Source organism: Lissotriton vulgaris, chromosome 1_1, assembly GCF_964263255.1.
Source record: "Lissotriton vulgaris chromosome 1_1, aLisVul1.2, whole genome shotgun sequence".
Lineage (NCBI taxonomy): Eukaryota > Metazoa > Chordata > Amphibia > Caudata > Salamandridae > Lissotriton > Lissotriton vulgaris.
Genome location: NC_141685.1, coordinates 661,786,877 through 661,812,541, shown reverse-complemented (window position 1 = coordinate 661,812,541; position 25,665 = coordinate 661,786,877). Strand labels below are relative to the sequence as shown.

At 38.9% G+C, this 25,665-nt stretch overlaps 1 protein-coding gene across 4 annotated transcripts in view; it reads right to left on the bottom strand.

Annotated features, from left to right (window-relative positions):
* The window catches only part of COL11A1 (collagen type XI alpha 1 chain), a 393,450-nt gene that overhangs the window by 232,065 nt on the left and 135,720 nt on the right, over positions 1–25,665 (bottom strand). For all 4 annotated transcript variants that reach the window (XM_086954309.1, XM_086954306.1, XM_086954313.1 and 1 more), the window contains 5 exons: positions 14,514–14,576; positions 11,241–11,282; positions 6,194–6,256; positions 4,102–4,176; positions 161–244 (listed from right to left, as the gene is read on the bottom strand). In XM_086954309.1, coding sequence (XP_086810435.1) covers positions 161–244; positions 4,102–4,176; positions 6,194–6,256; positions 11,241–11,282; positions 14,514–14,576 — 327 coding nt within the window. The remainder of the gene's footprint in view (positions 1–160; positions 245–4,101; positions 4,177–6,193; positions 6,257–11,240; positions 11,283–14,513; positions 14,577–25,665) is intronic.

Here is a 25,665-nt window from a genome sequence, read left to right as displayed (position 1 = left end):
TCCTGAAAACAATATACCATTGTCCTACTGCTAAATACCTAAATTTGTTATACAGTATCAAGGCACAACATGAATCCTGGTATTTTTGACAATAAATGTCCTACTTCCCTATAATGTTAATTGAATGATGTCATAAATATTATTTACGGGTTATTCTTACCCGGGCCTGTTGAAGGATAGCCTGGGCCTGAGCTTCTTGAGCAGAAACAACTGGACCTTTTTCACCATCACCTCCAAAGCGGAACTATAAATAAAAACAATCAATTACATTTTGAATTCACAAAGTATCTAGATTGATGCACAAAACCTTTTTTTACTTATTTTGATAGACTAAATCTTAAGATAAACATAACACAAAAGATGATTAGGTATTATTCTTTTGAATATTGTTGTGTATACACTTCACCAGTACTCACACTTAAGATGAGGAAGATATACCTCACAGTTGTTTAATTGAAGTTATGTGTATCTCACAAAGAAACTTTCTACATACCCATGCAGTCACATAGAATTTATGCATTTAAGAAAACCTCTGTGCCGTTTCCAACAGTTTGCTTGAGATGCAATACAGCTACAACTATAGATTTTGAAAAAGTTAGTCTGTTTTGCTTTTAAAAACAGATTTATGTTGAGTGATGAGTCTGGCAAAGCATGGCAGACATTACATTCACTCTTCCTTATTCCACACATTCAGTAGGAAGACATTGGGCAGAAGTAGATTAATTTATTTTCCAGTGATTCAGTGTCAATAAAACAAAAAAAACTGGCAGTTTTAGAAAAGCACATGAATTCTGAAAGCATAAAAATAAATAAACCCTGCCATGTGGAAAATATTATGTAAGAGAAAAGGTGAGTTATAACCATAGCATGAAATTATTTCCTTATAAATAATTGTAGACTGAATTACTGATTTTGGACAGTAGAATGATGCTTACACTCTAGGCCAAAGAAAAACAAAAAACAACTGTCATTTACTGAAGTGTCACTGGTGTCTTTTTTTAATTTGAGATTTAAAACAATTTGAGTGATGCATGCTGTTTTTAATCGGGTCTTTAGAATAATAATGTACAGGAGTTTCCCTTAGCGTTATCTAGAAATTAATTGATATGAAAATTGACTTTCAAATACAAAAATTAATTTGCTGAATTTAAAGAATTCCAGTCAGTGCAAAATTCTGAAATTATCACCCATGTCACCATTAATATCCAGAGTGGGTAGACAACAACTGGGAAAATATTGTGATCAATGGAACACATTATTTTGGACCCATTAGTAGAGTTAATGAAAACAAATAAAATTACAATTTTGGTTGGAGATTATGGTAGTAGAGAAACCAATATTAAATTAGAACACAAACTTCGATAATTGAGAAGGAGAGAAAATAACTTAAGATGACAGAAGCTCCAACTCATCAAACCATCTATATTTTGGGTGGAGGGCAAAGAGAGAGAGAGTTATTTAACAAGAACTCCAGATTGTTCAGATTCCAGTGAGGTGGAAGGGGGAAAGCATTAGTCAATAAATCGGGGACAGCAATCATTTGTCTGGCATTTTAACATCTCAATCATAACTTGAACATTATCACTGACATATATCAGGAGACCCTGGTTACTGTCAGCTTACACATAAATAGTAGAATTTTTTTAGAACAAGATGCATGGTGCCATTAACCAGTCACAAACTATGTGATTTGAATCACAAAATGAGTTCAGAAGGGCCTAACAAATCGCTATTTGTAAGAGGCTTGTTTATGGAGTTCCTTCCAAATAAATATTGGTTATAGTGCGTATCAAGTTTTTACAACCAAAATCCAGACAGAAAACTTGTTCACAAAATGGAAGGGGTCCCCTTGGAGCGCTTTCCTTCCACAAATGTAAAGTAACACCTTTTCTTGCAACCACTGTCTACTCTCAAATACATTTTTATAAGGGTTCAGACTTTAATAAAAATAAATCCCCATTTCCTTTAAGAAAAATGGGCCATTTTAACCCCTTCGCTGCTGATGACGAGCTCAGCTCGTCATCAGCCACGGTGGTCGAGTGCAGATGACGAGCTGAGCTCGTCATCTAACGCGGCTTTTGGTAATTTGCCGCACACAGCGGGAAAAGCCGCCGCAGCGATGCAGTTAAAAAGTGCCCATAGGCATGGCCATCATCCCTGTGATGGCTGCCAATCATACCGAGTTGCAATTTGTGAACTGCCCCATATATAACATAAGGTAGGCTAGATTGTGATCCACTATGATTTGGAATTGTGTATCTGTTAGTACAGGTCGGTTTGCAAAATTTCACACTGGTCACAAAAATATTGGTTTGCATTCAATGTTTCATACAACTGTCCAATAAAGATTGCTGCTAAAGGATTTGAACGGAAAGTATACAAAATTGGCAACTTGATTGCCCTTTTAAACTTCACAAGTGGGAGCACTAGGTTTGGATGATAAAGGTGGCAAACCAGATGATAACCTCTATCTTTTAAAAAGTAATTGATCAGCTTAAAGAATACTGGGGCATATTACCAAGCCCGCGATAAATGCGTTAGCGACTTTTTAAAGTCGCTAATGCATTTTTTTTAACGCACTATTCCCAATACGTCTCTAACCTGAGTTAGAGACGTATTCTTGACGTCATCTATCGCCCCGCGCTGGGGGCGATAGATAACGCTAATGGGATGCAGGGTAGGCATTCCCACGTCCAACCACATGTAAAATGTGGTTGGAAGTGTTAACACCCTATTATCAAGGCAGGCTTTGGGAGAAGAAGACCTGCGATAAACTCGTTTATCGCAGGTCTCCCAACGCCTGCTTTGATCAGGTGTTAGGCATTGATAACATGGGGGTGTGATCATAAAGCTGAATCCACCCCCCCATATTATCAAGGCACACATTAGCGCGTGAAAACAACGCTTGTTTTCATGTGCTAATGTTCCCTATTGCCGACTTTTGCCGGATTTAATTTCGCCTACGTGTTGCGCATTGATAATTACGCGCTATCACGGTGATTAGATCAGGCGATATGGAAATGTGCGATGTGCTTTTATTAACACACATCTTGTTAATATGCCCCACTATCCCTTCTAAAAAATTAACCATCTCCAAATGGCACAGTGTTGACACTGTCAATTTGTACAAGCACATCTAACAATACCATGGGTGGAAGCAGTGGTGACATAATTCACCAATGTATTCATCTAACCTGAAGGCAGTACGAAATAGATCAAGTGAGGAGTTCAATTGTATCAGTTTTCAACCTTCATCCTTAACTACTCACTCCAAGACAAATGGTAGGTTTGAGATAGGTCTTTTGTTAGCTGGGTTTAAAGGTTTTTCATTGTTAAAATTAGCATCACTATCTAGAATGCACAATTAGACAAGAATGATAACCATATAAATTACAATATAATCATCAACTATTATATGATACAATAATCATAACAATGGCTAGACAACAATTGATATTTCCTTAATTAACTGAAAAAGACTGTCCTTAAAGCAAATAAAAATATTTCCATGTATTGAAATCATCCTTAAGTAATTCAGTCTCCCCGTCATTCTCATTCCTTTAATACTTTCCATAGAAGTATTACATTTAAGGTTCATATTTAGTTTTGAGAGACTGTGGCATATAGCTAGTTTATTTTATGGGGTATGACTCCAGTTTGTGAGTGTTGTATAAAAGGTGGTGTGCACATTGGTAAGGCAAAAGCTTTACTAGGGGAACTTCAGACCACTTTAAGCGTATTGCCCACTTTGCCATACTATCAAACTCTTACGATGTTTGCAGTTTTCAGCCATATGATTCAAGTTCCACATTATGTAGATATTTTTCTGATCTCTGTTAACTTCTTTAAGTGTAGATGGTTAGCCGAGACAAAAGAAACTCAGCAGTTCAAACGAACCCTAAGTTTCTTTGCCTTACGAAAATTGTGTATAAGATTAAGACAGAGGAAAAGATGTATTAAAAATTCACCACCTGTATAATGCTTTATAATTTTTTTCTTTGTTTCTCTGTCCTATTTTAAAGATTATAATCTCTTTAAAGGACAAGGAAATCTGATAGCAAATATTGTGAGCAACTATAGTATTGTAGAAATATTACTTACAGGTAACATAAGCATGGTACCGGGTGGACCGGGCAATCCATCAGCACCTGGAAGACCAGAACGCCCTGGTGGACCCTAGAAATGAGAAAAAAATATGTTTAGACAAGAATCCAATGCTATGAAAAATAAACATACTTATATTATTTACTGTTATTAGAAAGATTTATTGTAGGCAAATATGAATAAGCTACAAATGGTCACTTTTTTTAGTGCCCATTAAAATGCTTTTGCAGAATCCCTTGACCGAGGCACACTACAGTTCATCACCAGCTTACAAGTCACTGTAGTAAATTTGAAATATAAAAATTTTCTTCTGATTACATCTTTAAGTCTTTAGGGTGTGCTATCACAAAGCATTAACTTCTTGTAGCCCTTAAAACAACACAAATGTTTGGTTAACATTAAAATGAGCTGGTAAAATTCCTTGGCTTAATCACTTTAAAATTCATCAAAAGGGCTAGCTATGGTAGTAAACCAATTGCAAATACACACTTGTCACAAAATTGCAAAAATATGATCGCCAGTAAGCCTAGGGATGGGGCACACTGAGATCCAGGCATATATCTGATTCAAAGAGGGACGCGCAAAGTCTGTGTCTATCTGCCACTCACTGATCTGAGGTGAGTCTTGAAATTACTTAAGATTCGTACAGTGAAAGACAACTATATTTTCTATGTTTATACTTTTGGCAGTACTGAAGTGAGTGTTGTCAAAGGGTGTTACCTTCCTTTCCTCCCAAATGTCTTATGGAATCATTCTAATTGACTAAGTAAAATGGTGTTATAATGACACATTTGAAAAGATCAACTCCACAGGGATTGGTTTTTCCCAAGTGCAGTATTGCAGCAGCACTATGCGTCCTACAGGACAGAATGGAGGATACTGCAGTAATACTGCATTTTTGCCAAACTCTGAGCTGTAATGTTAAGAATATTGGTATTTTCATGTACAAGTTTTTCCAGAATATATCTGTCAATGTTTTCACAAGGAAAAAAATTCCAGATTACCTCAAAGTTTACACACAAATAATAATCTCGATTTTGGCACAAACTTCTATTTAAGCCTAGATCAGGTTCACTGGGGGGCGGCCACTCATGAGTTCCTTGGTGTCATGCTTGACCTTTCTAAATCTTTTTTGCTGTGGTTCCCCCAGCTGAAATTCATAGTGTTGTAGTACTTCTCTTTAAGTCCTATTCTTCTGTTTTACCCATAAAGCCTGTGTGGTCATGCCCAATTTCAATCTCCTTCTAAAACTAAACAAATTACTAAATTCCACTAAAAAGGTAAAAATATTTTATATAAGTAGGGGTGGGTGGAATAATTTAATAAAAGACATTTAATTTAATAAACTCAAAATCAATAAAATTCACCCCTTTTCTAATTTTGCCTGTGGAGCAATAGGAGTACAAAAACAACTAAGGGGAACATTAACATCTTGGTAGTAAGCATACTCTATCACAATGGACACTTATTCCTAGATATCTCTAAATCGTGTTGTCTATAAATCAAGATGTAGATAATCACCATTTATCGGACTCTAAAGCTAGGGTTACCAGTGATGCAATGTGACAGAAATACAGTGTAGCATTTACACAGCTAGGCATACAGGGCAATGCACAAAGGGTTAATTAAGTGTTGGTTTTGGGAATTGTACAGAAGGTACACATCTGAGTGTTGACAGTTTGTTGAGGATTTGTAAGATTGAAAATGAAATACTTCACTGGATATATGAAAGCTGAAACGCTTGCAACATTCCTCAGACTACATGGATGGGAAATGCTTACCATACTATTTGCAACCACTACACGGCTAAGTCCAGACAGTTATTCAAACATGTTTATGAACAAATTACAAAGGATACAATGGTTTGATATTGGAAGTGAAGGGAGGTTTAAATGCTATACCTTAAATTATATTGCATGTTTGTGTTTTTAAAAGTAATAACTTCTGGCATTTTGCTAAAAGAGAGCTGAAAAAGTGTGTTATCGCATGCTGGTCTTAAGGTATATTTAGTTATATATTCTGAAGTTATGCTTTTTGCATTACAGAAAATTGCACTTATATGTGAAATAAATATTAGTTTTCCACTTACCCTTTCACCAGGGTCACCAGAAATGCCAGCGGGTCCTTGTAAACCTGGAGGTCCCGTAAGACCCTAGGAAGAAGAGACATGAAGAAAATCCATACATTCATTTTCCCATGAATTCACAAAAGCTTACCAGACATACTAAGCACTGAATAGTCTCACTCAGCAATACATAGCATATGGGCTGTAGAAAATGACTTATCTAAATGTTTCACTTCAATTATGGTACCTTTTTGTCAACATAAAGTATCTGCACCCGAATGTAATCCATCACCATAACAATGAGGCTGTCCTATTGCCCCAATAATACAATTTAACAAGATCACTGGTGGCTGAATTTGAGTCATAAGACTATTGCTTTGATAAATCTTATGGACGTTGTCTGCCTTTGGTCTGCCAAATATTTTAGCATTACATATTTATTTATGTTATTTATTCCATGTGGTTTATTTAGTGTCATTATTGTTTTTGAAGGCCACTTAGAAGTTATTTACATTACAAAACAATATTATGGACCAGATTCTCCAGCACCTTTTGAACATTGTACACATTCTAAGGAGAACATGAGCTTGAACAAAATGTGATGCCTGTGCACTAATTGGTTTGCATGTACTTATGTTCTGGATGCACCTATGTTGCACCTATGAGATATACAAAGGCATGTGCAATTTTCAGGACATGTTTAATTCAATGAGAGATGTGTTGGACTATGCATCTAGCAATTCAAGTATTCCCTGTGGCAGTCCTTGCATTTCGCAGCGCTTTCTCTAGAAAAAGCACAAGGGAGGCAGTGGAAATAAATGGCTCACAAGTGCACTATAGATGTTACTTCTCTAACTGTGAGAGAGATGCCATACTGACTTACATTCCCACCCCTAAAAAAGTCATGGAAATTTAAATCTAAGCATTAGTGGGAAGAGCCCTTTAAATCCTTTAGCTAATAATTCTACAGCTGTGGGCAATGTCAATATTGGATTGAAAGCTTGCTTATTTCATCAGGCTAGCTTTACCATGTCCAATTTGCTCATGGGAGGCAATTCCTAACAGAGAAGAGGGTATATTTTGAGTAGATGGATAGTCAAGAATCCCCTTATCACAGGCCCTGTTGGTCAATTGAGAATTGCAGTGAATGAAAATGCCGCTACAATATATATGTAGCAAACATTTGGTAATATTTATGCAAACAAATGCACAACACATCGTTGCCGATCATGTGTACTTTCTACTTTGGAGTAGAGATCCTGTAGAGGAAGGGTAGATATCCACTGTCTGGATCAAGGGTCTATCCATTCTGGGTGTGTTTAGTTTTGAGGCAAATACCGGTTGTAAATGTATGGTGCGCTTATATGCTGCAGACAAATTGTTCCTACTACTTTTAATGTGCACAACTCTTATATATTTTGAAACTTAGTTCATTCATAATCTTTATTTCGATACATATTTACCATAAAAGATGCATGAAAAAAAACATACATAGACATAAACAGTAAACAAGAATGACATTATTACCAATTATCACATGTCAGACAAAGAAATATAAAGTGCAGTTATATGGGGACATTTTTTGGGGGAAGTATCATCTCATTAAAAACTATTCATTAAATAATTTAAAAAGGCATGTAATAAATAAATAAATAATAAGCATATAACATCCTGGAGGAATCTAAAGTTTCAGGCCAAGTTTAGCTCTTATAAAATAAGTGGCTAACAAGAATCTACTAACTCCAAATATAATGACTTGGGTAGTATTAGCTTTCAAAATTCTGCCTTCCTCTTTACACATTCTTACACGTATATTTAAACAGAGTGGTCTGATCCATCTTTTTTTGGGAGCGACATATGCCGGACAGAAGAATAAGATATGGAAATCATCCTCATTACTCTCACCTGAGCATAGAATGCATGAATCATCCCTATCCTTAGACCACCTTGCTACACATGAATTTGTCATCAAAATACCATATCTACACTTCAAATCTAGGGCCAGATGTAGGTAATTCCGAATTACCGACTCTTAAATACTGAATCATACCAATTTGGTATTTAAGAGTCGGTAAATCGGAAGGGGGCAGATGTAGGTAATTCTTATTTTAGAATTACCGAATCTGTATGATTCGGTATTTACCGATTCGGTAAATACCGAATCGGTATTGCCCATTGATTCCTATGGGCCTTGAAGCCCATAGAAATCAATGGGCAATACCGATTCGGTATTTACCGAATCGGTAAATACCGAATCCTGCAAGGGTGCAGGGGGTGTCACTTTGATACCCTCTAGTACCCCAAGTACAGGCTTGTGTGACATGTGGCACACATACATGCCCTAAGGGCATGTCTGTGTGTCACATTGCACAGGTGTACATGCACAGATGTGCATGTACACCTGAATTCAGTATTTTACCACCCAATTGGATTGGGTGGTAAAATACCGAATTCTGAAGGCCTGTAGCACTGTAAACAGTGCTACTTACATCTGGAATTTACTGAGCCGGTCAAATTACAGATTCGGTATTTTACAGAATCGATAAATTTACAGATTCGGTAAATTTTCCGATTCTGTAAAATAATGGCCCCTACAAGACCGCTTTACTGTAACTATTACCATGTTTTTTCATTATTGGTAACATATTTTGAGTTAGAGTTATTTTACTTTTTTCTATCTGTGTTTTCCACAAAAGACTAGCGTCTAATGAAACCCCTAGATAGACGAAGTTCTGAACATGTTCCAGTTTTTGGTCATTTAAAAACATTTGTTCCCTAAAAGTTTTATGTGGATTTATAGCCATATGCTTTGTTTTGTTAGTGTTGATTTCAAGGCCTTTATTACTACAATAAGTTTGAAATGTATTTAAAAGACATTGTAAACCCTTGGGCGTTTGTGATATAAGTATGGTGTCGTCAGCAAAAAGTAGGGATGAGACCCTTTCTCCCCCCAATTTTGGAGCATCATTTATACAGCCTTCTAGGAAGGAAGGTAGATCATTAATGAACAATGAAAATAAGCTAAGTGCCAACACACAACCTTGACGGACCCCTCTCTTAATAGGGATTTGGCTTGTTAACTCCCCTGTGGGCCCCACCTAACCTTTGCATAGTTGTTTTCATGCAGCTTGATGATCCGCTCTAAGAGGTTAGGAGGTAGCCCATGATGATTAAGTGTCCCCCATAACAATGTTCGTGGGATCAAGTCAAAAGCAGCCCGAAGGTCCACAAATGCTACATATCAATAGCCCTTTCTTATGTTCACATATTTCCAACACAAACAGCAAAACCTGATCGATAGTACTTATTTTGGCCCTAAACCCTGCTTGATATTTTGATAGTATTGTGCTTTCCTCCATCCAAATGTTTACACGATTTAAAATATGCCTTGAATATATTTTCTGTAGAATATCCATTAAACTAATTGGGCGATAGTTAGCAGGATCGCTTCTATCGCCCTTTTTAAAACTTTTGATGATTTCTGCCACCCTCCATGTCTCCGGTAAATCAGCTCCGGCCGCTATAGCATTACATATACAATTAATATAAGGGGCTCAAACATTTATTTCGTGTTTGTAAAGATCGCCAGGAATTTTATCTAGACCAGGGGCCTTCCCATTTTTTACTGAGTGAATGGCCAACACAGTTTCCTGTAGATCAAAGTCTAATTTGTCACCATTTAAGATTGGCAATAATTCATCCTCCAAAGGAGACTTTTCATTAGGGGGAATTTCATACAATTTGGAAAAATGCTCTGTCCATGTCATCTCACCTAAGAAAACCTCCCTAGATCTTTTTTCTCTCTTGTTTCCTTTGGCCACTACTTTCCAAAATAACATTTGGTCACTATTCTTTGCGGCTGCTATCATGGTAGACCAAACTTCTTCATCCCACGCGGCTTTTGCCTTCTCTTGGGTTCTCTTATATTTTCGCCTTGCCTCCTTAACTTCCACCATATTTTTATTTTTAATAGCATGGACTAATTCGGCCTTTGCAGTACGACATTCCTTGTTATACCAAGGTTCCCCTAGTATCTGGGGGGGTTCCATTTATACCAATCTTTTTCATTTTTTTTGTTAACAAAGGTATCAGTTTTTTAACGAACCCCTTGTGCAGGTCTAGGAATGTATTACCTTTGTCTAATACAATCTCTTGTGAACCAAAGGTTTCTGCAAAGATACTGTAAAAGTTGGCCAATAGTTTGTCATGCTCCAGCAAATATGGCCACTTGACAGAGTGCCGATTATGACTAATTACAGTATTGTCCACACTATTATAGGTCATACTTTCATTCGCAGTTGTACTATGCAGTAACCTGCTCTCAAACCGGAGCTCACGCGGGCGATGATCACTTTCTATTCTTGGCATGATCTCAAAATCCATAGCATACGACCAGATGTCAGTAGATAAAATTATATAATCAATTTTTCTCTGGCATTTACTTCTAAAAAAATGTGGGCGCATGTTGTGCATCGGACGATAAACGTCCATTACACGGTCTCAAGCCATGCCCTACCATAACTCTCATAATTTGCAGCGCTAGTTTAGTACATGGAACCATCTCTATATAATTCACTATAGGAATCTTGTTGGCACTATCTCCCTCATATAAGATTTCTCCAAGCCCTGTAATAAGTTCGCAATTACAATTAAAATCACCACGTATTATAATGCTTATGGTCGGATCTAGAGCATTCAAAATAAAGTCCAATTTTTCTATTGTTGGAGACTCTATGTGGGCTTGGTCTATTATAAATATTGTATAAGTGTACTGTTCTTCTATCTTCTGTTACTATTTTAATTCCAAGGATATCTAGTGAATCGATAGCTAATTGGGTGACAAGAATGTTAAGGTCCACTTTGACCCATATTAAAAGGCCCCCTGATGGCCTTCCCCTCACAGATGGGACTGCAGCTGTATAAACTTAGTTATATTTTTCTACATTGGCATTATTAGAATTTGTATCTGACATGACCTTTAATGGCTCAGCCAAGTGATTGGTATATGATCATCGATGACATACATATCTGACAACCAAATATAAGTTAAACTTAGTTAATGTGCACGTACAACAGGTCCTGGCGCTCCCGGAGGGCCTTCTATAAGCATTCCCTGCAAGAAAAAAACAATAGATTTAGTGACATTAAAAGCTAAACTAAAACACCATCAACAATGGAGAGGTTTATGGTAAAATTCTTATATTTCTTTGTCCAGAGTAGATCATCAAAAAAACAGCTATTGGTACTACGGGATTTATGATGGCTGCCCCAAAGGATTGACCTTGGTTGATGAAGAGAAATTATTGTAATTAATTACATTGAATTTGCAAGGGAAAGCTGTTATATGCAATATTGGGAAAAAGCAAGTAGCATGTACAGTCCTTGTTAAGTATGAAAATAAGATAAGCTAAATTAATCAAACATAGTGGCCATCTAAAGCCATAAACCAGTGCTGGCATAACAGTGCTACAGTTTGGTTTTAATGAAAACCTTTCACTTTCCTCACTTTTTGAACCTCAGAACTTTTATAAAAGCACCAATGAAGATATCATGATTGCACTAATGATGTCTAATGATGAAATGTTCTGTATAGCTACAGCTACACGATTCGATTCGATTAGTCTTTATTTCGAATGGTAAAAATTCATAAAAGACAATACACAATCATATACACTATAAAATTCACTAGCAGTCCCTTGTACTAAAAAAGCACAAGCATGACAGTATACATAAAATACATCAAAATGGAACGATCAATGCAAGGGTGCGTTCAGTTTCTTAATTCGAATCAGCCAAGACCATCCCAGGAATCTTGCAACACAAATCACCACTATTTCAGATCTTATTACTTGCATTTTCCTAAGTGCATCACGAGAACCACTACAATTCAGGGATGCACAGATGGGTTTTAGCCACTTATTCCTAGGATCACGATAAACAGGGCAACCAAAGAAGAAATGACCAATGCTTTCTTCCTGGTCCAAACACCAAGGACATTTGCTTCCTGACTTCGAATCCCATTTAGCAGTAAACGAGTTGACTGGCAAGGTGCCAGTACGAAACTGATGATAAAGCTTACGATCTAACACCTTGGGTATCAAATCCCAATACTGCTCTAGTGCAGGAGTGACCTTGTGCGACAGAAATATTCCTGTTAGATTAGTGTCCAGGGATTGGGATACCAAAATAGATTTTTTCCATGCCCAAAAAAGAGCTTTAAACTCAGATTTGGATGGAAATGTGGACCCCCCTGGATTTGACCAGAGCTCTGGAAGGCCCATCATATGTAGGGTGATTCTAACTTCCCTAAACCAGTGTAATTTTTGCGCGCCCCATAGTGATTTAACCTCGTCCAGTTCCCGGGCAAAGAGACTAAGCTCGGGAGTGGACCAAAGGCGACGCCAAAGTGACACTATACGATACTGGGCCAGATCATTAATTGGTCTACAACCTAGGTCTAGTAGCAAAGGTTTTATAGGTGCAGACTGTGGAAGACCAACCAGGTTCCGTAGGAACCTATTTTGTGCCACAGCCAAACCTGATAGGTCTTTATGACCCCAGACTTCGGCTCCATATAGGGTTGCGGAAAGGACTTTTGCCTCATAGATCTTAAGGGCGGGGGTGATACGTTTTGTAAACGAGTTCTTTTGCTCAAGAACCAAACAACCGGCCAGCCTATTAAATTTTAATTTAGATGTCTCCAGTTGGGAGTTCCAATCAAGATGCTGATCAAGAGTCACACCAAGATAAGTCATAACTTTGACCTGCTCAAGTTGGACCCCGTTTAGAGACACCGTACAGGTTGGGGGGGTTTTCTTACAAAAGACCATAAATTTGGTCTTTTCAACATTTATTTGTAGGTCGTTTGCATTACAAAACTCCGAAAATCTATTCAGGGCAACCTGGAGCCCTCCTCTTGTTTTAGAAAGAAGGAGGGTGTCGTCAGCAAATATAAGCATAGGATATTTGCGACCACCCAACATTGGTGCATCGGACTGGATATTGTTAAAATAATCGATGACCTGATTAATAAACAAGAGGAACAGGGTGGGAGCCAGGACACAACCTTGTCGCACCCCACGTTGTACAGGGAAACACTCTGTTACCTGGCCCTGGCTGCCCCATCTTACCTGGGCGAAATTATCCTCGTGTAAGCGCTGAACGAAACTCAAAAGCTCTAAGGGAAGACCCATTGATCTAAGAGCTTCCCATAGCTTCTTCCTTGGAACTAAGTCAAAAGCCGACTTAAGGTCGACAAACGCGGCGTAAATTACGCCACCACCCAGCAAGACCACTTTCCAGAAAAGAAGTGAGAACCGCAGAACCTGGTCAATAGTACTAATGCCAAACCTGAAACCTGCCTGCATAGGAGAAAGTATGTTATTGGTGTCGATCCATTCCTGGATTCTTACTAAAATCATCCTAGACACAATCTTCTGAAGTGCATCGATCAGACTGATTGGCCGATAATTATTTGGGATGGAGCGATCACCCTTCTTATATACTGGCAGGATTTCCGCACCTTTCCAGGATTTTGGGATCTCTGCGCCTGCGGCTATGTAATTAGCCAATTGCGTGATATAAGGGACCCATAAACCAGGATTTAGCTTAAAAAGATCAGCGGGAATGACATCGAGGCCAGGGGCTTTTCCCGACTGGACTGACTCCAAGGCTTGTGAGGCATCAGTTTCCAGAAAGATAAGTCTATCTCCTGGCAAATATAGAGGACTCTGTGGGATGGTTGCTATTGTGTGATCTAGGGCTATATTTGGGTCATTAAATTGTGCTGCAAAGAATTTAACCCAAGATTGCGCTGACACGTGATTATTGGGTGTTTGGGCGACTGAAGCCCTTCCCCTCCTCACAATCAGCCAAAATTCAGTTGGATTGGAGGACTCACAGGCCCTAAGAAGAGCGAGCCAGTGAGAGTCGTCCCAATCCCTCTTGGCCACCCAAAGAATTTGTTTATAACGCTGCCTAGCAACCCTAATATCTACAGCTACACATAATGAGAAAATACCGCTGAAATGCTAAACTAGAGCTCAACCAGGACAAGTTGATAACTCTCAATCCTGCGCGGATGTAGTCTTGCATCTATTTGTATGTGATGCATCTTCATAACTGATATATGGTAAAAAACAGGTTACAATAATTCAATCTCAAATAACACAACTGTTTTGCACAGCATACACAGCAAAAAGATGCACTTTGTATATCATTTTCAATCTGAATTAATTTTATTGCTTTCATTAACCATTTCATTAACCCTTAAAAATGGTATTAGATTAAATGTTCTGTAAAACGTACTGTTTTTCAGATCCTTGCAAATTACATATTTACTTACTGGCTCAATAACTGCTGGTTCTCCTTTCTCTCCCTTCTCGCCATATGCGCCGTAACCATTCACCTGGAGTCATAAAAAATAACACTTTACCCGCAAATCTTCCTTTCATGGTGTATGTAACCACATCCATTTTTAAAGGAACAACAGTTATATAATCAATACATAATATGTTGAAATGTTGAAGTCAAATTATGCTCTCAAAATAATGCATTAAACTTCCGCAGTTTATGAAAGTATTGGGTTAAAATGTGTCTTGTGAATAAATTATGATGTAGATGTGATCTTGTTTTAGACACATTTATGTGATACATGATTATACTGTTCATGTCTTGAAACATAAAGAAAATGCATGTTTGGAAGCAAGTGTGTAATCTTTCATTTTAAATATAGTACGATGTTGGAACCATCTTTTCTGACAATGGAACAGATTACATAATGTGTGTACTGTAAGGACTGTGGGATCTTGATGATCCTATTTACAGGGAAAACTACTATACATTGGATTTACCCCATTCTTTTCACAACTTATCTTATACTTCATTAAACTATTGTATCCTACATCTGAGGAAATTTGAACAAGATAAAAAAAATTGGGGATGCACTTGAATGTACATTGCCACATAGGCTCTACATTTAATTCACATTCTTTTTTAATGTTTGGAGCTCCTGGAGAACAGCTTAAGTGACACAATTAAACAATGCAAAATTACATTGTTTGAACTTTAAAGTAGAAGGACTTTTTTTGTAGCATTGCATATTGTTGCACTTTGACTAGCAGAAGAAAGCATTCCTTAAACCATCTGTTCATTCTGCATGCAAACTTAATAAGATAAGTGCATAAATTATGCCCTGGAGATATAATTTTGAGTCTAAATTTGGCAGTGTATTTGAAAGTCCTACCCATCCATTCATGAAAATTAACTATACCAGTAGCCACTTTTTATGACATTAAATCTCAATAAAAAGGCAATGGATGATGAATCAAGAGCATCTACTTCTGTTGTCCGATCTCTTTCAAACCTGTTTTGATTCCAGAGTCAGAGTAATGTCTGTTGTGCATTGTGCTTTAATTCTTGTCTGGAATTCAATGCTATACCTAGACCTGGGCAGCGAATTCTGCTAAATTGGCGGAGTTTGCAGAGCTAAACATACAAATAAATAATCTACAGTGACTAGATATGGTGCTTTTAACCGCATCGCTGCTGCAGCGATTTTTGGGCTGCGCGGCAATTTTTAAAATACAGCGTTACATGACGAGCTCAGCTCGTCATCAGCACACGCCACCCGTGGGTGATGACGAGCTGAGCTCGTCATCAGCATCGAAGGGGTTAATTTGAAAACTAAATGTATGGTTTTTACATAACGAGTAATTGTAGTATTTCATACACTTTCTCTATTTTGTTTTTATCATTTTGCGGTTTGAAAAGGAAAATGTAATTTGTAACATACTAATTAGTTGTTCCCATGCCATAGTACTCAATTATTTGAATCATGATGTTTCTTTATATTATGACCCTATATTCTGGTACATGGCATACACAACCAATTACTCCACTAACAATCTATTGAAGATTGTAATTAAAGCTAAACAATCCTTCTGAGTGAAAAATACGTTTTTCTGTAACTATTGACTTGTAAACTAGCATTCTGTCTCCTTCTGTCCGCACCAGATGTTTTTGTTCTATGTCACGGAGCCTTCACTCTAACAAAAGTATGTGGGCATTCGCTCTGACCCAGCAGACTATTCAGTTCTTGTAATACAAATCCACTGTAACTGAGGTGAGTAGAATAAGCTAGCGAGGACTGTGTGTCAAAAAAACAATCCCAAGGCTGTTCCCATTATCAACATTTGCTCAAGAAGAACAAGTTGTGCCAATTGGGTGTTTGCTTCAGAACACTTGCCATTCCGAAATTAGTCTTAACTAGATGTTTTTATCTTGAGACCTTCAAGACTACAGTGTTTGTGTCTCTTGCGTGAGAATTCCACCATAGCCTTATAGCTCCCTGCCAATTATTATGCAACGGTAAAAAGGTGTGGTTAAGGCTATAAAAGAGAGAGAGGGATTTCAACAACTAGTATAGCCTGGGCAGAAGACTATAAGGCTAGTAGACCATTCCACCCACTCATGCTAGAATGTTCCAAATTATAAAAGGAGAAATGGAAAGACAAACATTGGAATGTTTGAGCAGAAGGCTTACATCAGTGATTATTAGCCCTGAGCCACTTCCTGGTCTTCAAAAATACTCTCAATATTACAATCACTGTACCAGCATGTTTCAAATTTTAGCAGTATCAACAAACACTGAGTTTATGGTTTTTTTTGTTGAAAAAAAGGATGTAGTGCCATCAAAACGTTTAGCTCCTAGCTTTATCTTTTTTAACTTTAGAAAGAATCCATATTTGCCAATTGGTTCTGAATATCTGCTGTTAAATATGTCAATGTTTTGTATACATTAGCCATGCTATTTTTTTAATGTTATTAAATATCTGTAAGTAACTTGCTGATAATACATCCTAAAGCTTGGTGGCTCTCTTATCAAGAGAACAATATTGGTAGATGTATGTGGTTATTTTATTGCAAATACTGTAAAAAAATAGTATGGGTCTCATATATGTAAACTCTGATTATAGTAAAAAAACTCCTTTTACGGGTAAATCATTATCATTTGTGTTCTTCTCTTTCGTGATGAAACATTTGTCAAAATGCCCCAGAATCAAAGAAAATTTGCTCTTCATTTCAAAGTGTTCCAGTGCTGCCGAAACTCAATAAAATGGAACCTAACCTAATGCTAGACCATGCTTCTAAATATTTTGATACAATAATCTCATAATCTAATGTTTTTCAGAGTTTGAATTGTAGTGACTAGCACTTGTCAAAGTGGGAATCTTTCATTATAACTATATTTTGTGCTTAATGTGTTTCTTTTCGTAAACAAAAAATTGTCTCAACATATCAGTCCTATCTCAAGTTTTATGAAGATGTCCATATACAAACCTTCATTCTACATAATACTGCTATAAGACTATCCAAGATATATGTTTCAAATCAGATTACAAGCCCAGGATGCTACACGCACTTGAAGAGGTTTAAGAAATACCAATCTTTAATAGCAACAATTCATTTTAATTGATATACTAAGACTGGGTGCAGCCAGTAAGAGGAAAAAAAGTTACAAGAAGTCACATAAAAGAGGTTTATTTGGCGAAGAAATATTTCAATTGATTAATTTAAGCTTAAACCAAGGCACTTAAATACATTCTGCGAAGTGGCATTTCTATATGATTTAAGCATTTTGGACAATTTTGTGTGCCCGCAGAAAATGCCTCAATCATGACAGCCACTTTTCGTTGAACCAGAATTGGCTTCCAAACGAATGAGTTTCAATAAAACATACTCAATAAATGACAAGGATCACAGAGAATGGGAAATAACTTCCCTCTTCTGAATCCATGTATACCTGCACTGCTCCAATTGAGGATGTTAAAGAATTTCTTTATGATCCTCAATTGGAGAGCAAAGCAGGCCACATGGGTTCAGTAGAGGAACACATAAGTAAAAATGATAAGTACTGGAACTAAATGAATATTAAGATAAAGCTAAAAAGCTGTGATGTGGATGGTTGGATTATATCATTGAAGTTCGGTGCAAATATCAGTAGGTCATTTTATGTTGGCATGAGCAGATGAGACACCAAAGCTGTAAAGACAAATAATGCATATGGTGCAATACTACCACAGATTGTGATTGAGAGTCCATTTCATTGACTCCCGGTCGTTTGGAGGCCAATTCTTGTCCACCTAAAAGCATCTGTACTGGTGAAGGCATTTTCGACCGAAACTCATGTAACTGGTGAACAAGATGACTTTGGCGGTAATTGGTGAACAAGATGACTTTGGGGCAACAAGCATTAGTACAGAAAACCCCCTTTACATCAAATCAACGGGTCAACAAACTGCGGTCAACCCGGTGGTACAATCCACTGGAGGAATGAATCCTTGGGATACTGCCACCAGTATTACCTCAACAGCAATGAAAAACAAACCTAATGTAATTTTCGACAAGTAATCTCTGACCCTGAGAAAGCAATGCCCAGGGCCATCCCAGGCACAACCCACTGGAGGAATGAATCCTTGGGATACTGTGATCAGTATCACCTCAACAGCAACGAAAAACGAACCTAATGTAATTTTTGACAAGGAATCTCTGACCCTAAGAAAGCAATGCCCAGGGCCATCCCAAAGCACAACCCTTGAACTAACATCGGGCGAAAAACAGGACAGCAACAAGTATGATCCCCGTGACCCAACTGTCAACTTGGGACAACCGACGCAAAGAGATCAACCACCTCTAGACTACAGGAACTGCAACAGCATAGCATGGGCACTAATTGCCAATTCGGGTCCGCCGACCGAAAGGGACCAAAGCTCACAAGTATATAATAATTGCAAGACCACAGAACGGGCATCAAACATTGACTAGCTACAGAAGGCCACCAACCATGAAGAGCCTAAAACAATACCCTTCATTCCGGACTATAGATCCAAAGTCCGCGAATATATTTTAAACCGAAGTAATATCTTACGAGTCCTGAACTCAATTACATCTTTAGCTAAGCTAACTACTCACGACTTAGAGGCTATCGAATTTATCACACTCAAACATCTATCAGAGCAGGAAATAACAAAATCAATTTGGAACTCTGGAGAATTAGCAAAAAAAATCTTAAGAGAGGAAAATCAATTAAAAGCATGGGGGATTCGAATTAAACCGTTCTTCAATCCAGGCTACCCAGCTCCATTACTTGGCAATCCTCAAGAAAACGTTAACTCGAGTCTGAGCAAACGCCCGCTGGATATTCCCATAAAATCTATACTGAGAGGAGCACGAGTAAGCTCAATTGAACGAAAACCCGGTATACCCCTTCTACAAAAAATCAACGATCTTCCGACCCAAAATCAAGACTGGGACTGGATCGCAATAACAATTAACTCTAGACAGCCCAGCCAATGACAGTCTGCAGAGCAATCTGACAATGCTTCAAATATAAATCGGTCACTTAAATTGTGTTCTTGGAATATAAACGGTCTAGGAGCTAAAATGACCAACAAAGATCTATTGCTATATTTTCAGCAGTATGACTTAATACTGCTACAAGAAACTTGGTCAGCAGAGCCGCTTCATCTTCAGGGCTTCAAATCATTTCACCTCCCAGTAAGGAAAACCTCAAAATACGGTCACGAGAAAGGTGGTTTAACAATATACACTTCGATTCAATCAATAAACCACGTAAAAGAACTGCTAAATAAAAATATTTCGGGATCTGAAAACGGGATCATTGCAGTCCAGTTGGAAATATTAACACCGGGATCCAGTAGGCAAGAACTAATCGTGGTTAATACCTATCTGCACCCAAAGGAAAGAAAAAAAACGCTGCTACTACCCTGGTGACAGAACTGAACAAACTAGCAACGGAAGTGGACAAGCCGAACCTAATTGTCTCGGGAGACTTTAATATGTTCCTTTCGAAATCAACAGGAAAGAACTACCCAATGGAAGATTATTTGCATGTTAGGGGGATTCCACCTCTGGAAGTGTGCCCTTGGGGCAAACAAACAAATGTATCAAAGAGCTTATCAGAGGATCTAACCAACTTGGGTCTGATTTCGGTAAATGGCCGAATGCCGGGGACCGTCCCCAAGCAGCAACTTTCCACAACTCGACGACATCAACAGCAATTGACTATACCTTCCTGTCTTTCTCACTTTCGTATTAGTACAAAATTTTAAAATCGGAATATCTGACTGCAGTGACCACCTTCCGCAAGAACTAACACTAAGAGCCCAAGGGACAGTGATAACACTTCCAGCAAATGGCGCAAAGCTACTGACCTCTGCAAAATGCAATAGAATTAAGTGCAACATCAGTGATCCGGATCGATTAACGCAAGAAGCAAAGAGGAGCTGGGAAAGAACCGTCGAGCAGATCGACAACAAAATACTCGCCTGGGAATCCTTCTTGAAATCCTTTGGCCTAATGAACACCAAGCCCAATTTCATTAAAGAAAGTGACAAACGGACATGCCAAAAAATAACATCGCACTGCTCGATCAGCAAGCCAAAAAATTACCCCCAATCCTCCTTAACGCCTGATTTAAGAGCAATAAAAACAGCGATCAACAGCACCCTTCGTGGACTGAGGAAAGATGGAAGAGTCAACGGCTTAGTCTCCAAATTGAGAACACCAAAATGCAAAAAGAATAAAATCCTGTGGCGAATCAAACAAGAAGCCGCTGAAAAAACTTGGGTAAAACTACTTTGCGATTCAAAAAACAACAACAGTTCAAGATTTTGGAACACTGTTAATAAAATAGATAATCCGAATGTCCCCGTAGTGAACTCCCATACTACAGAGGCAAGCTGGGTAAACTACCTGTTCAAACACTTTAACGATGAAATGCCAAGCATGGGCCATAGAAATTCTGAATTCTGCAAGCTGTTCGCGACGACTCAAAAACCCTCAGTTGCGGTCACCAACTTCCCAGGTACGATTGAGCAGTTGAAGGGACGAATTGCGAAAGGACGGAAGGAGGGAGCCCCAGGCCCAAATGGCATCCCTTCTATTATCTATAAACAAGATCCAACCTACTGGGCTGAACAAGTGCTCCCGATCTTCATCGATATCTGGAAGGCTGAACAACTTCCGTCATCCTGGAGGGGTTCAATAATAGATCCAATCTATAAAAAAGGCAATAAGAACGAGCCTAAGAACTACAGACTCATAGCTCTTATAGATATAGATGCTAAATATTTTTCTGGGCTACTCTTGGAAGAACTAACCTCCTGGGCATCAAACAAAAAATTAATCCCCATCAACCAGACTGGATTTCAAAAGAATCTAGGGACCTCGACTAACATTCTAGCCCTTTCCCTGCTGATAGATGCCGCCATTAAACGCAAAAAAACACTATACGCGTGCTATATCGACTTCTCAGCCGCTTTTGACAGCATCAACAGAGGGAAACTGTGGTCAAAACTCTCAAAGTGGGAGGTGGACTCCAAACTACTCAACTTATTGATTTTACTGCATTCAGACACCTGGGTCCAAATAAAATTGGGGTCCGGCAATTGTTTATCCAAAGAAATTCCAACCTCAAGAGGGTTGAAACAGGGGTGCGTCCTCGCACCGACCCTGTTCAACCTTTTTATGTCTGACCTCTCTAAAGATTTGGACAATCGCAACCATCATGCCCCAAAGCTAGGAGGTCTTACACTGTCGAATTTATTATATGCAGATGACCTGATACTAATCAGCCTCACCCCAGTAGGCATGCAACAACTTATTAACACAACTAGCACATTTTCTGAAACAAACGGCCTGACCATAAATACGGAAAAAACAAAGGTGATGGTCTTTAATCAAAAATTAAAAAAGCAAACATTTCAATGGTCTCTGCATGACTACAAAATTGAAACAGTTAAAGAATACAAATACTTGGGGATAACCTTTGATTCCAACGGCTCTTTCAAGCGACATGCAGCAACAATAAAAAACAGAGGGACTTCACTGGCCATCGCTTTAAAAAATATCAAGAATAAAATAGCGGGCCCAAACTTAATCCCCCTGCTGGACATATTTCACGCAAAACTGTTACCATCAATAACATATGGCAGCGAATGCATGAGAGGGAGAGATGAAGACATTTTAGATAACGTGGTCAGCAAAACACTTCGAATAATTTTCTCACTCCTTCCGTATACCTCCCCAGCACATTTAAGGCTGGTGTTTGGTTTACAGAAGCAGCAAATTGCGCGCAAGGGCGCGTATGCAAAATGCTGGTACATAGTAAAGAACGATGTAACAGACTCCCTGAACGCCAACCTTTGGAAAGAGCTGTAGACAAACAAGGGATCCCCTGCAATGGTGTATCTCCAAGTAGCCATAAAATCCCTTGTACTAAAAGATCCCTGGGACTCGAGCTGTTCACAAAAATGCTTCAAACGCCTGGTCAACAAGTCAGTGAAAATTCTTTCCATGGAAGAAGACAAAGCAGCATTTACTAGGAGATCACATGGGTGGTTCGTAATCCAAGGCTACACTAGCGCCTCACCGCAGCCATACCTCAGTACCAGCTTTTCAAGGAAGGTGAAGGAAGAGATCCTGCGGCTGAGGATGGGGATAATCCCATCAAAAGTACATCTTCCCCTATGGAAACACGTGGAATTTAATCTCAAATGCAGGCTTTACGACAATCCAAAGGAGAATGTTTTACACTTGTTATGCAGCTGTAAAGCTCTAGATAGTACCCAAAGGGGCCAACTAACTCAGCTCTGGAATCAACATGGCGTGCGAACTCGCAGACAAACCCTGTTGATCAGCTTTAAGGGAGAAGATATCCAATTAGCCTGTAGACTAGTGCGTTTCATGAAATCAGTCAACACGCTTCAAAACTTAGAGGCCAGTGATTGAACTTGTCTCAAAAAGAACCGCTTTTGCACTTTAAGAAAACCCTTTTTTTACTACCAAAGATCCATGATCAAGAACTTAGAGGCCAGAGACTGAACTTGAACTTAAAAACCATCCGCTTTTGCACTTTAAGATACCTCTTTTTTAACTAACAAAGACTCAGCAAATGTTGAATGCCTTTTTTTCTTCTCTTTTATTACAAATTCAACATATTGTACCAGTTTACTTGGATCTTTTATCCATATTCTTAACTTTCTTTTATTGTTTTTAACTGTTTTTTGTAAAATTTTTGATTATGTATCTTTTCAAGTTTCTTTTACAAAGAGTAATTGCAAAGATTTTTATTAATCATGCAATAATAAATAAATAAATACATTAATTAATTAATGGGCCATGTAGAGTAGAATAAACTCTATAGCCACTGAACAAATGTATATTGTTTACAGTCATGAAAGGAGAGGTTAAGGAAAATGTACACGAGTTATACATTGAGAAAGAACATATTGATGTAATTGTATATTATAACCACATTGATTCCTGCCAAATGAGAAAGGTGTTTACATAAGATGTATGTTTTTATGAAAGTGAAAGGATGTAATGAAAGGGAGGGGTAGTTGGTATGTTGGATGAATGGTAGTGAGTGTGATGTAGTAGTTTATAAGAAACACATTTGTTGTAATGTGATCTGCAGATTACTATTATGTATATATAGGGAGTTTATTTTGAGACAAACTGAATCAATAAATAAAAGTGATATGTAAAGAATCAGCTTTCCTGAGCACAAATAGTTGTTTGACCTAATGCATGAATATAATATGGTAGGACAGGGTTTTTAGGTCTAGAATGGCAGCACATGCTATGCTCTGCGAGGCATGCTGTATTTGAGTATGGACTTGAAGCTCCGCCCCATCTCCACCCATATATTTTATTGCCGTTTGTCATTGTTCTTTGCAAATGCTGACTTCTGATACGTTAAGAGGCTTGTTAGTCCCTCTTTTGTACTGCCTTGTCTTCATTTTTAACCTTCCGTGAGGGCAGGCCCTTTTACTTTGTTGTTACACAGTATGTTTTATTTAGTCTGTATTTACAACAAGGGGTGGTGAGGGACAGAGTCTCTGAATTAAGCAGAAAGCTCTCACCCAGTCAAGAGATCAGGGCTAGATCCAACACCGTTTTTTAGCTCACTGCACCATCCCAGTTTCAGAACCTGGCTGTATGCAAATTAGTCTGTTCCCGTCCCAGTGCATGATGGGAGCAGGGCAAACCAAACTACAGAAGCCAATTCTTACACTGGGAAGGAAACAAGCTCCCGGGGACCGATTTCTGGCATTACAGCCGTCTTCGGCCCGGTTTGCTTGACAGACTGATTTGCATATAGCCAGGTTCTGAGCTGGGATGGGGCAGTGAGATAAATAACGGTGATGGATCAAGCCCTGATCTTTGGACTGGGTAAGAGTGGTCTGTTTAACTCAGACACTCTGTTCATCACCACCCCCTTTTCTAAATCGTTTTTGGCCACTATAGGTGTGGCAGGGTATACTCAGACATGAGTCCCTTTCTCACTGCTCCATCAGGATTCAAGCAAGCCGGGCCGAAGAAGGCTGAAATGCCAGAAACCGGTCCCCGGTAGCTTGTCTCCTTTCTGGTGAAGAATTGGCTTGGTAGTTTAGTCTGCCCTGTTTCCATGATGCACTGGGCCAGGGACAGACTGATTTGCATATAGCCAGGTTCTGAGCTGGGATGGGGCAGTGAGATAAATAACGGTGATGGATAAAGCCCTGATCTTTGGACTGGGTAAGAGTGGTCTGTTTAACTCAGACACTCTGTTCATCACCACCCCCTTTTCTAAATCGTTTTTGGCCACTATAGGTGTGGCAGGGTATACTCAGACATGAGTCCCTTTCTCACTGCTCCATCAGGATTCAAGCAAGCCGGGCCGAAGAAGGCTGAAATGCCAGAAACCGGTCCCCGGTAGCTTGTCTCCTTTCTGGTGAAGAATTGGCTTGGTAGTTTAGTCTGCCCTGTTCCCATGATGCACTGGGCCAGGGACAGACTGATTTGCATATAGCCAGGTTCTGAGCTGGGATGGGGCAGTGAGATAAATAACAGTGATGGATCAAGCCCTGATCTTTGGACTGGGTAAGAGTGGTCTGTTTAACTCAGACACTCTGTTCATCACCACCCCCTTTTCTAAATCGTTTTTGGCCACTATAGGTGTGGCAGGGTATACTCAGACATGAGTCCCTTTCTCACTGCTCCATCAGGATTCAAGCAAGCCGGGCCGAAGAAGGCTGAAATGCCAGAAACCGGTCCCCGGTAGCTTGTCTCCTTTCTGGTGAAGAATTGGCTTGGTAGTTTAGTCTGCCCTGTTCCCATGATGCACTGGGCCAGGGACAGACTGATTTGCATATAGCCAGGTTCTGAGCTGGGATGGGGCAGTGAGATAAATAACGGTGATGGATCAAGCCCTGATCTTTGGACTGGGTAAGAGTGGTCTGTTTAACTCAGACACTCTGTTCATCACCACCCCCTTTTCTAAATCGTTTTTGGCCACTATAGGTGTGGCAGGGTATACTCAGACATGAGTCCCTTTCTCACTGCTCCATCAGGATTCAAGCAAGCCGGGCCGAAGAAGGCTGAAATGCCAGAAACCGGTCCCCGGTAGCTTGTCTCCTTTCTGGTGAAGA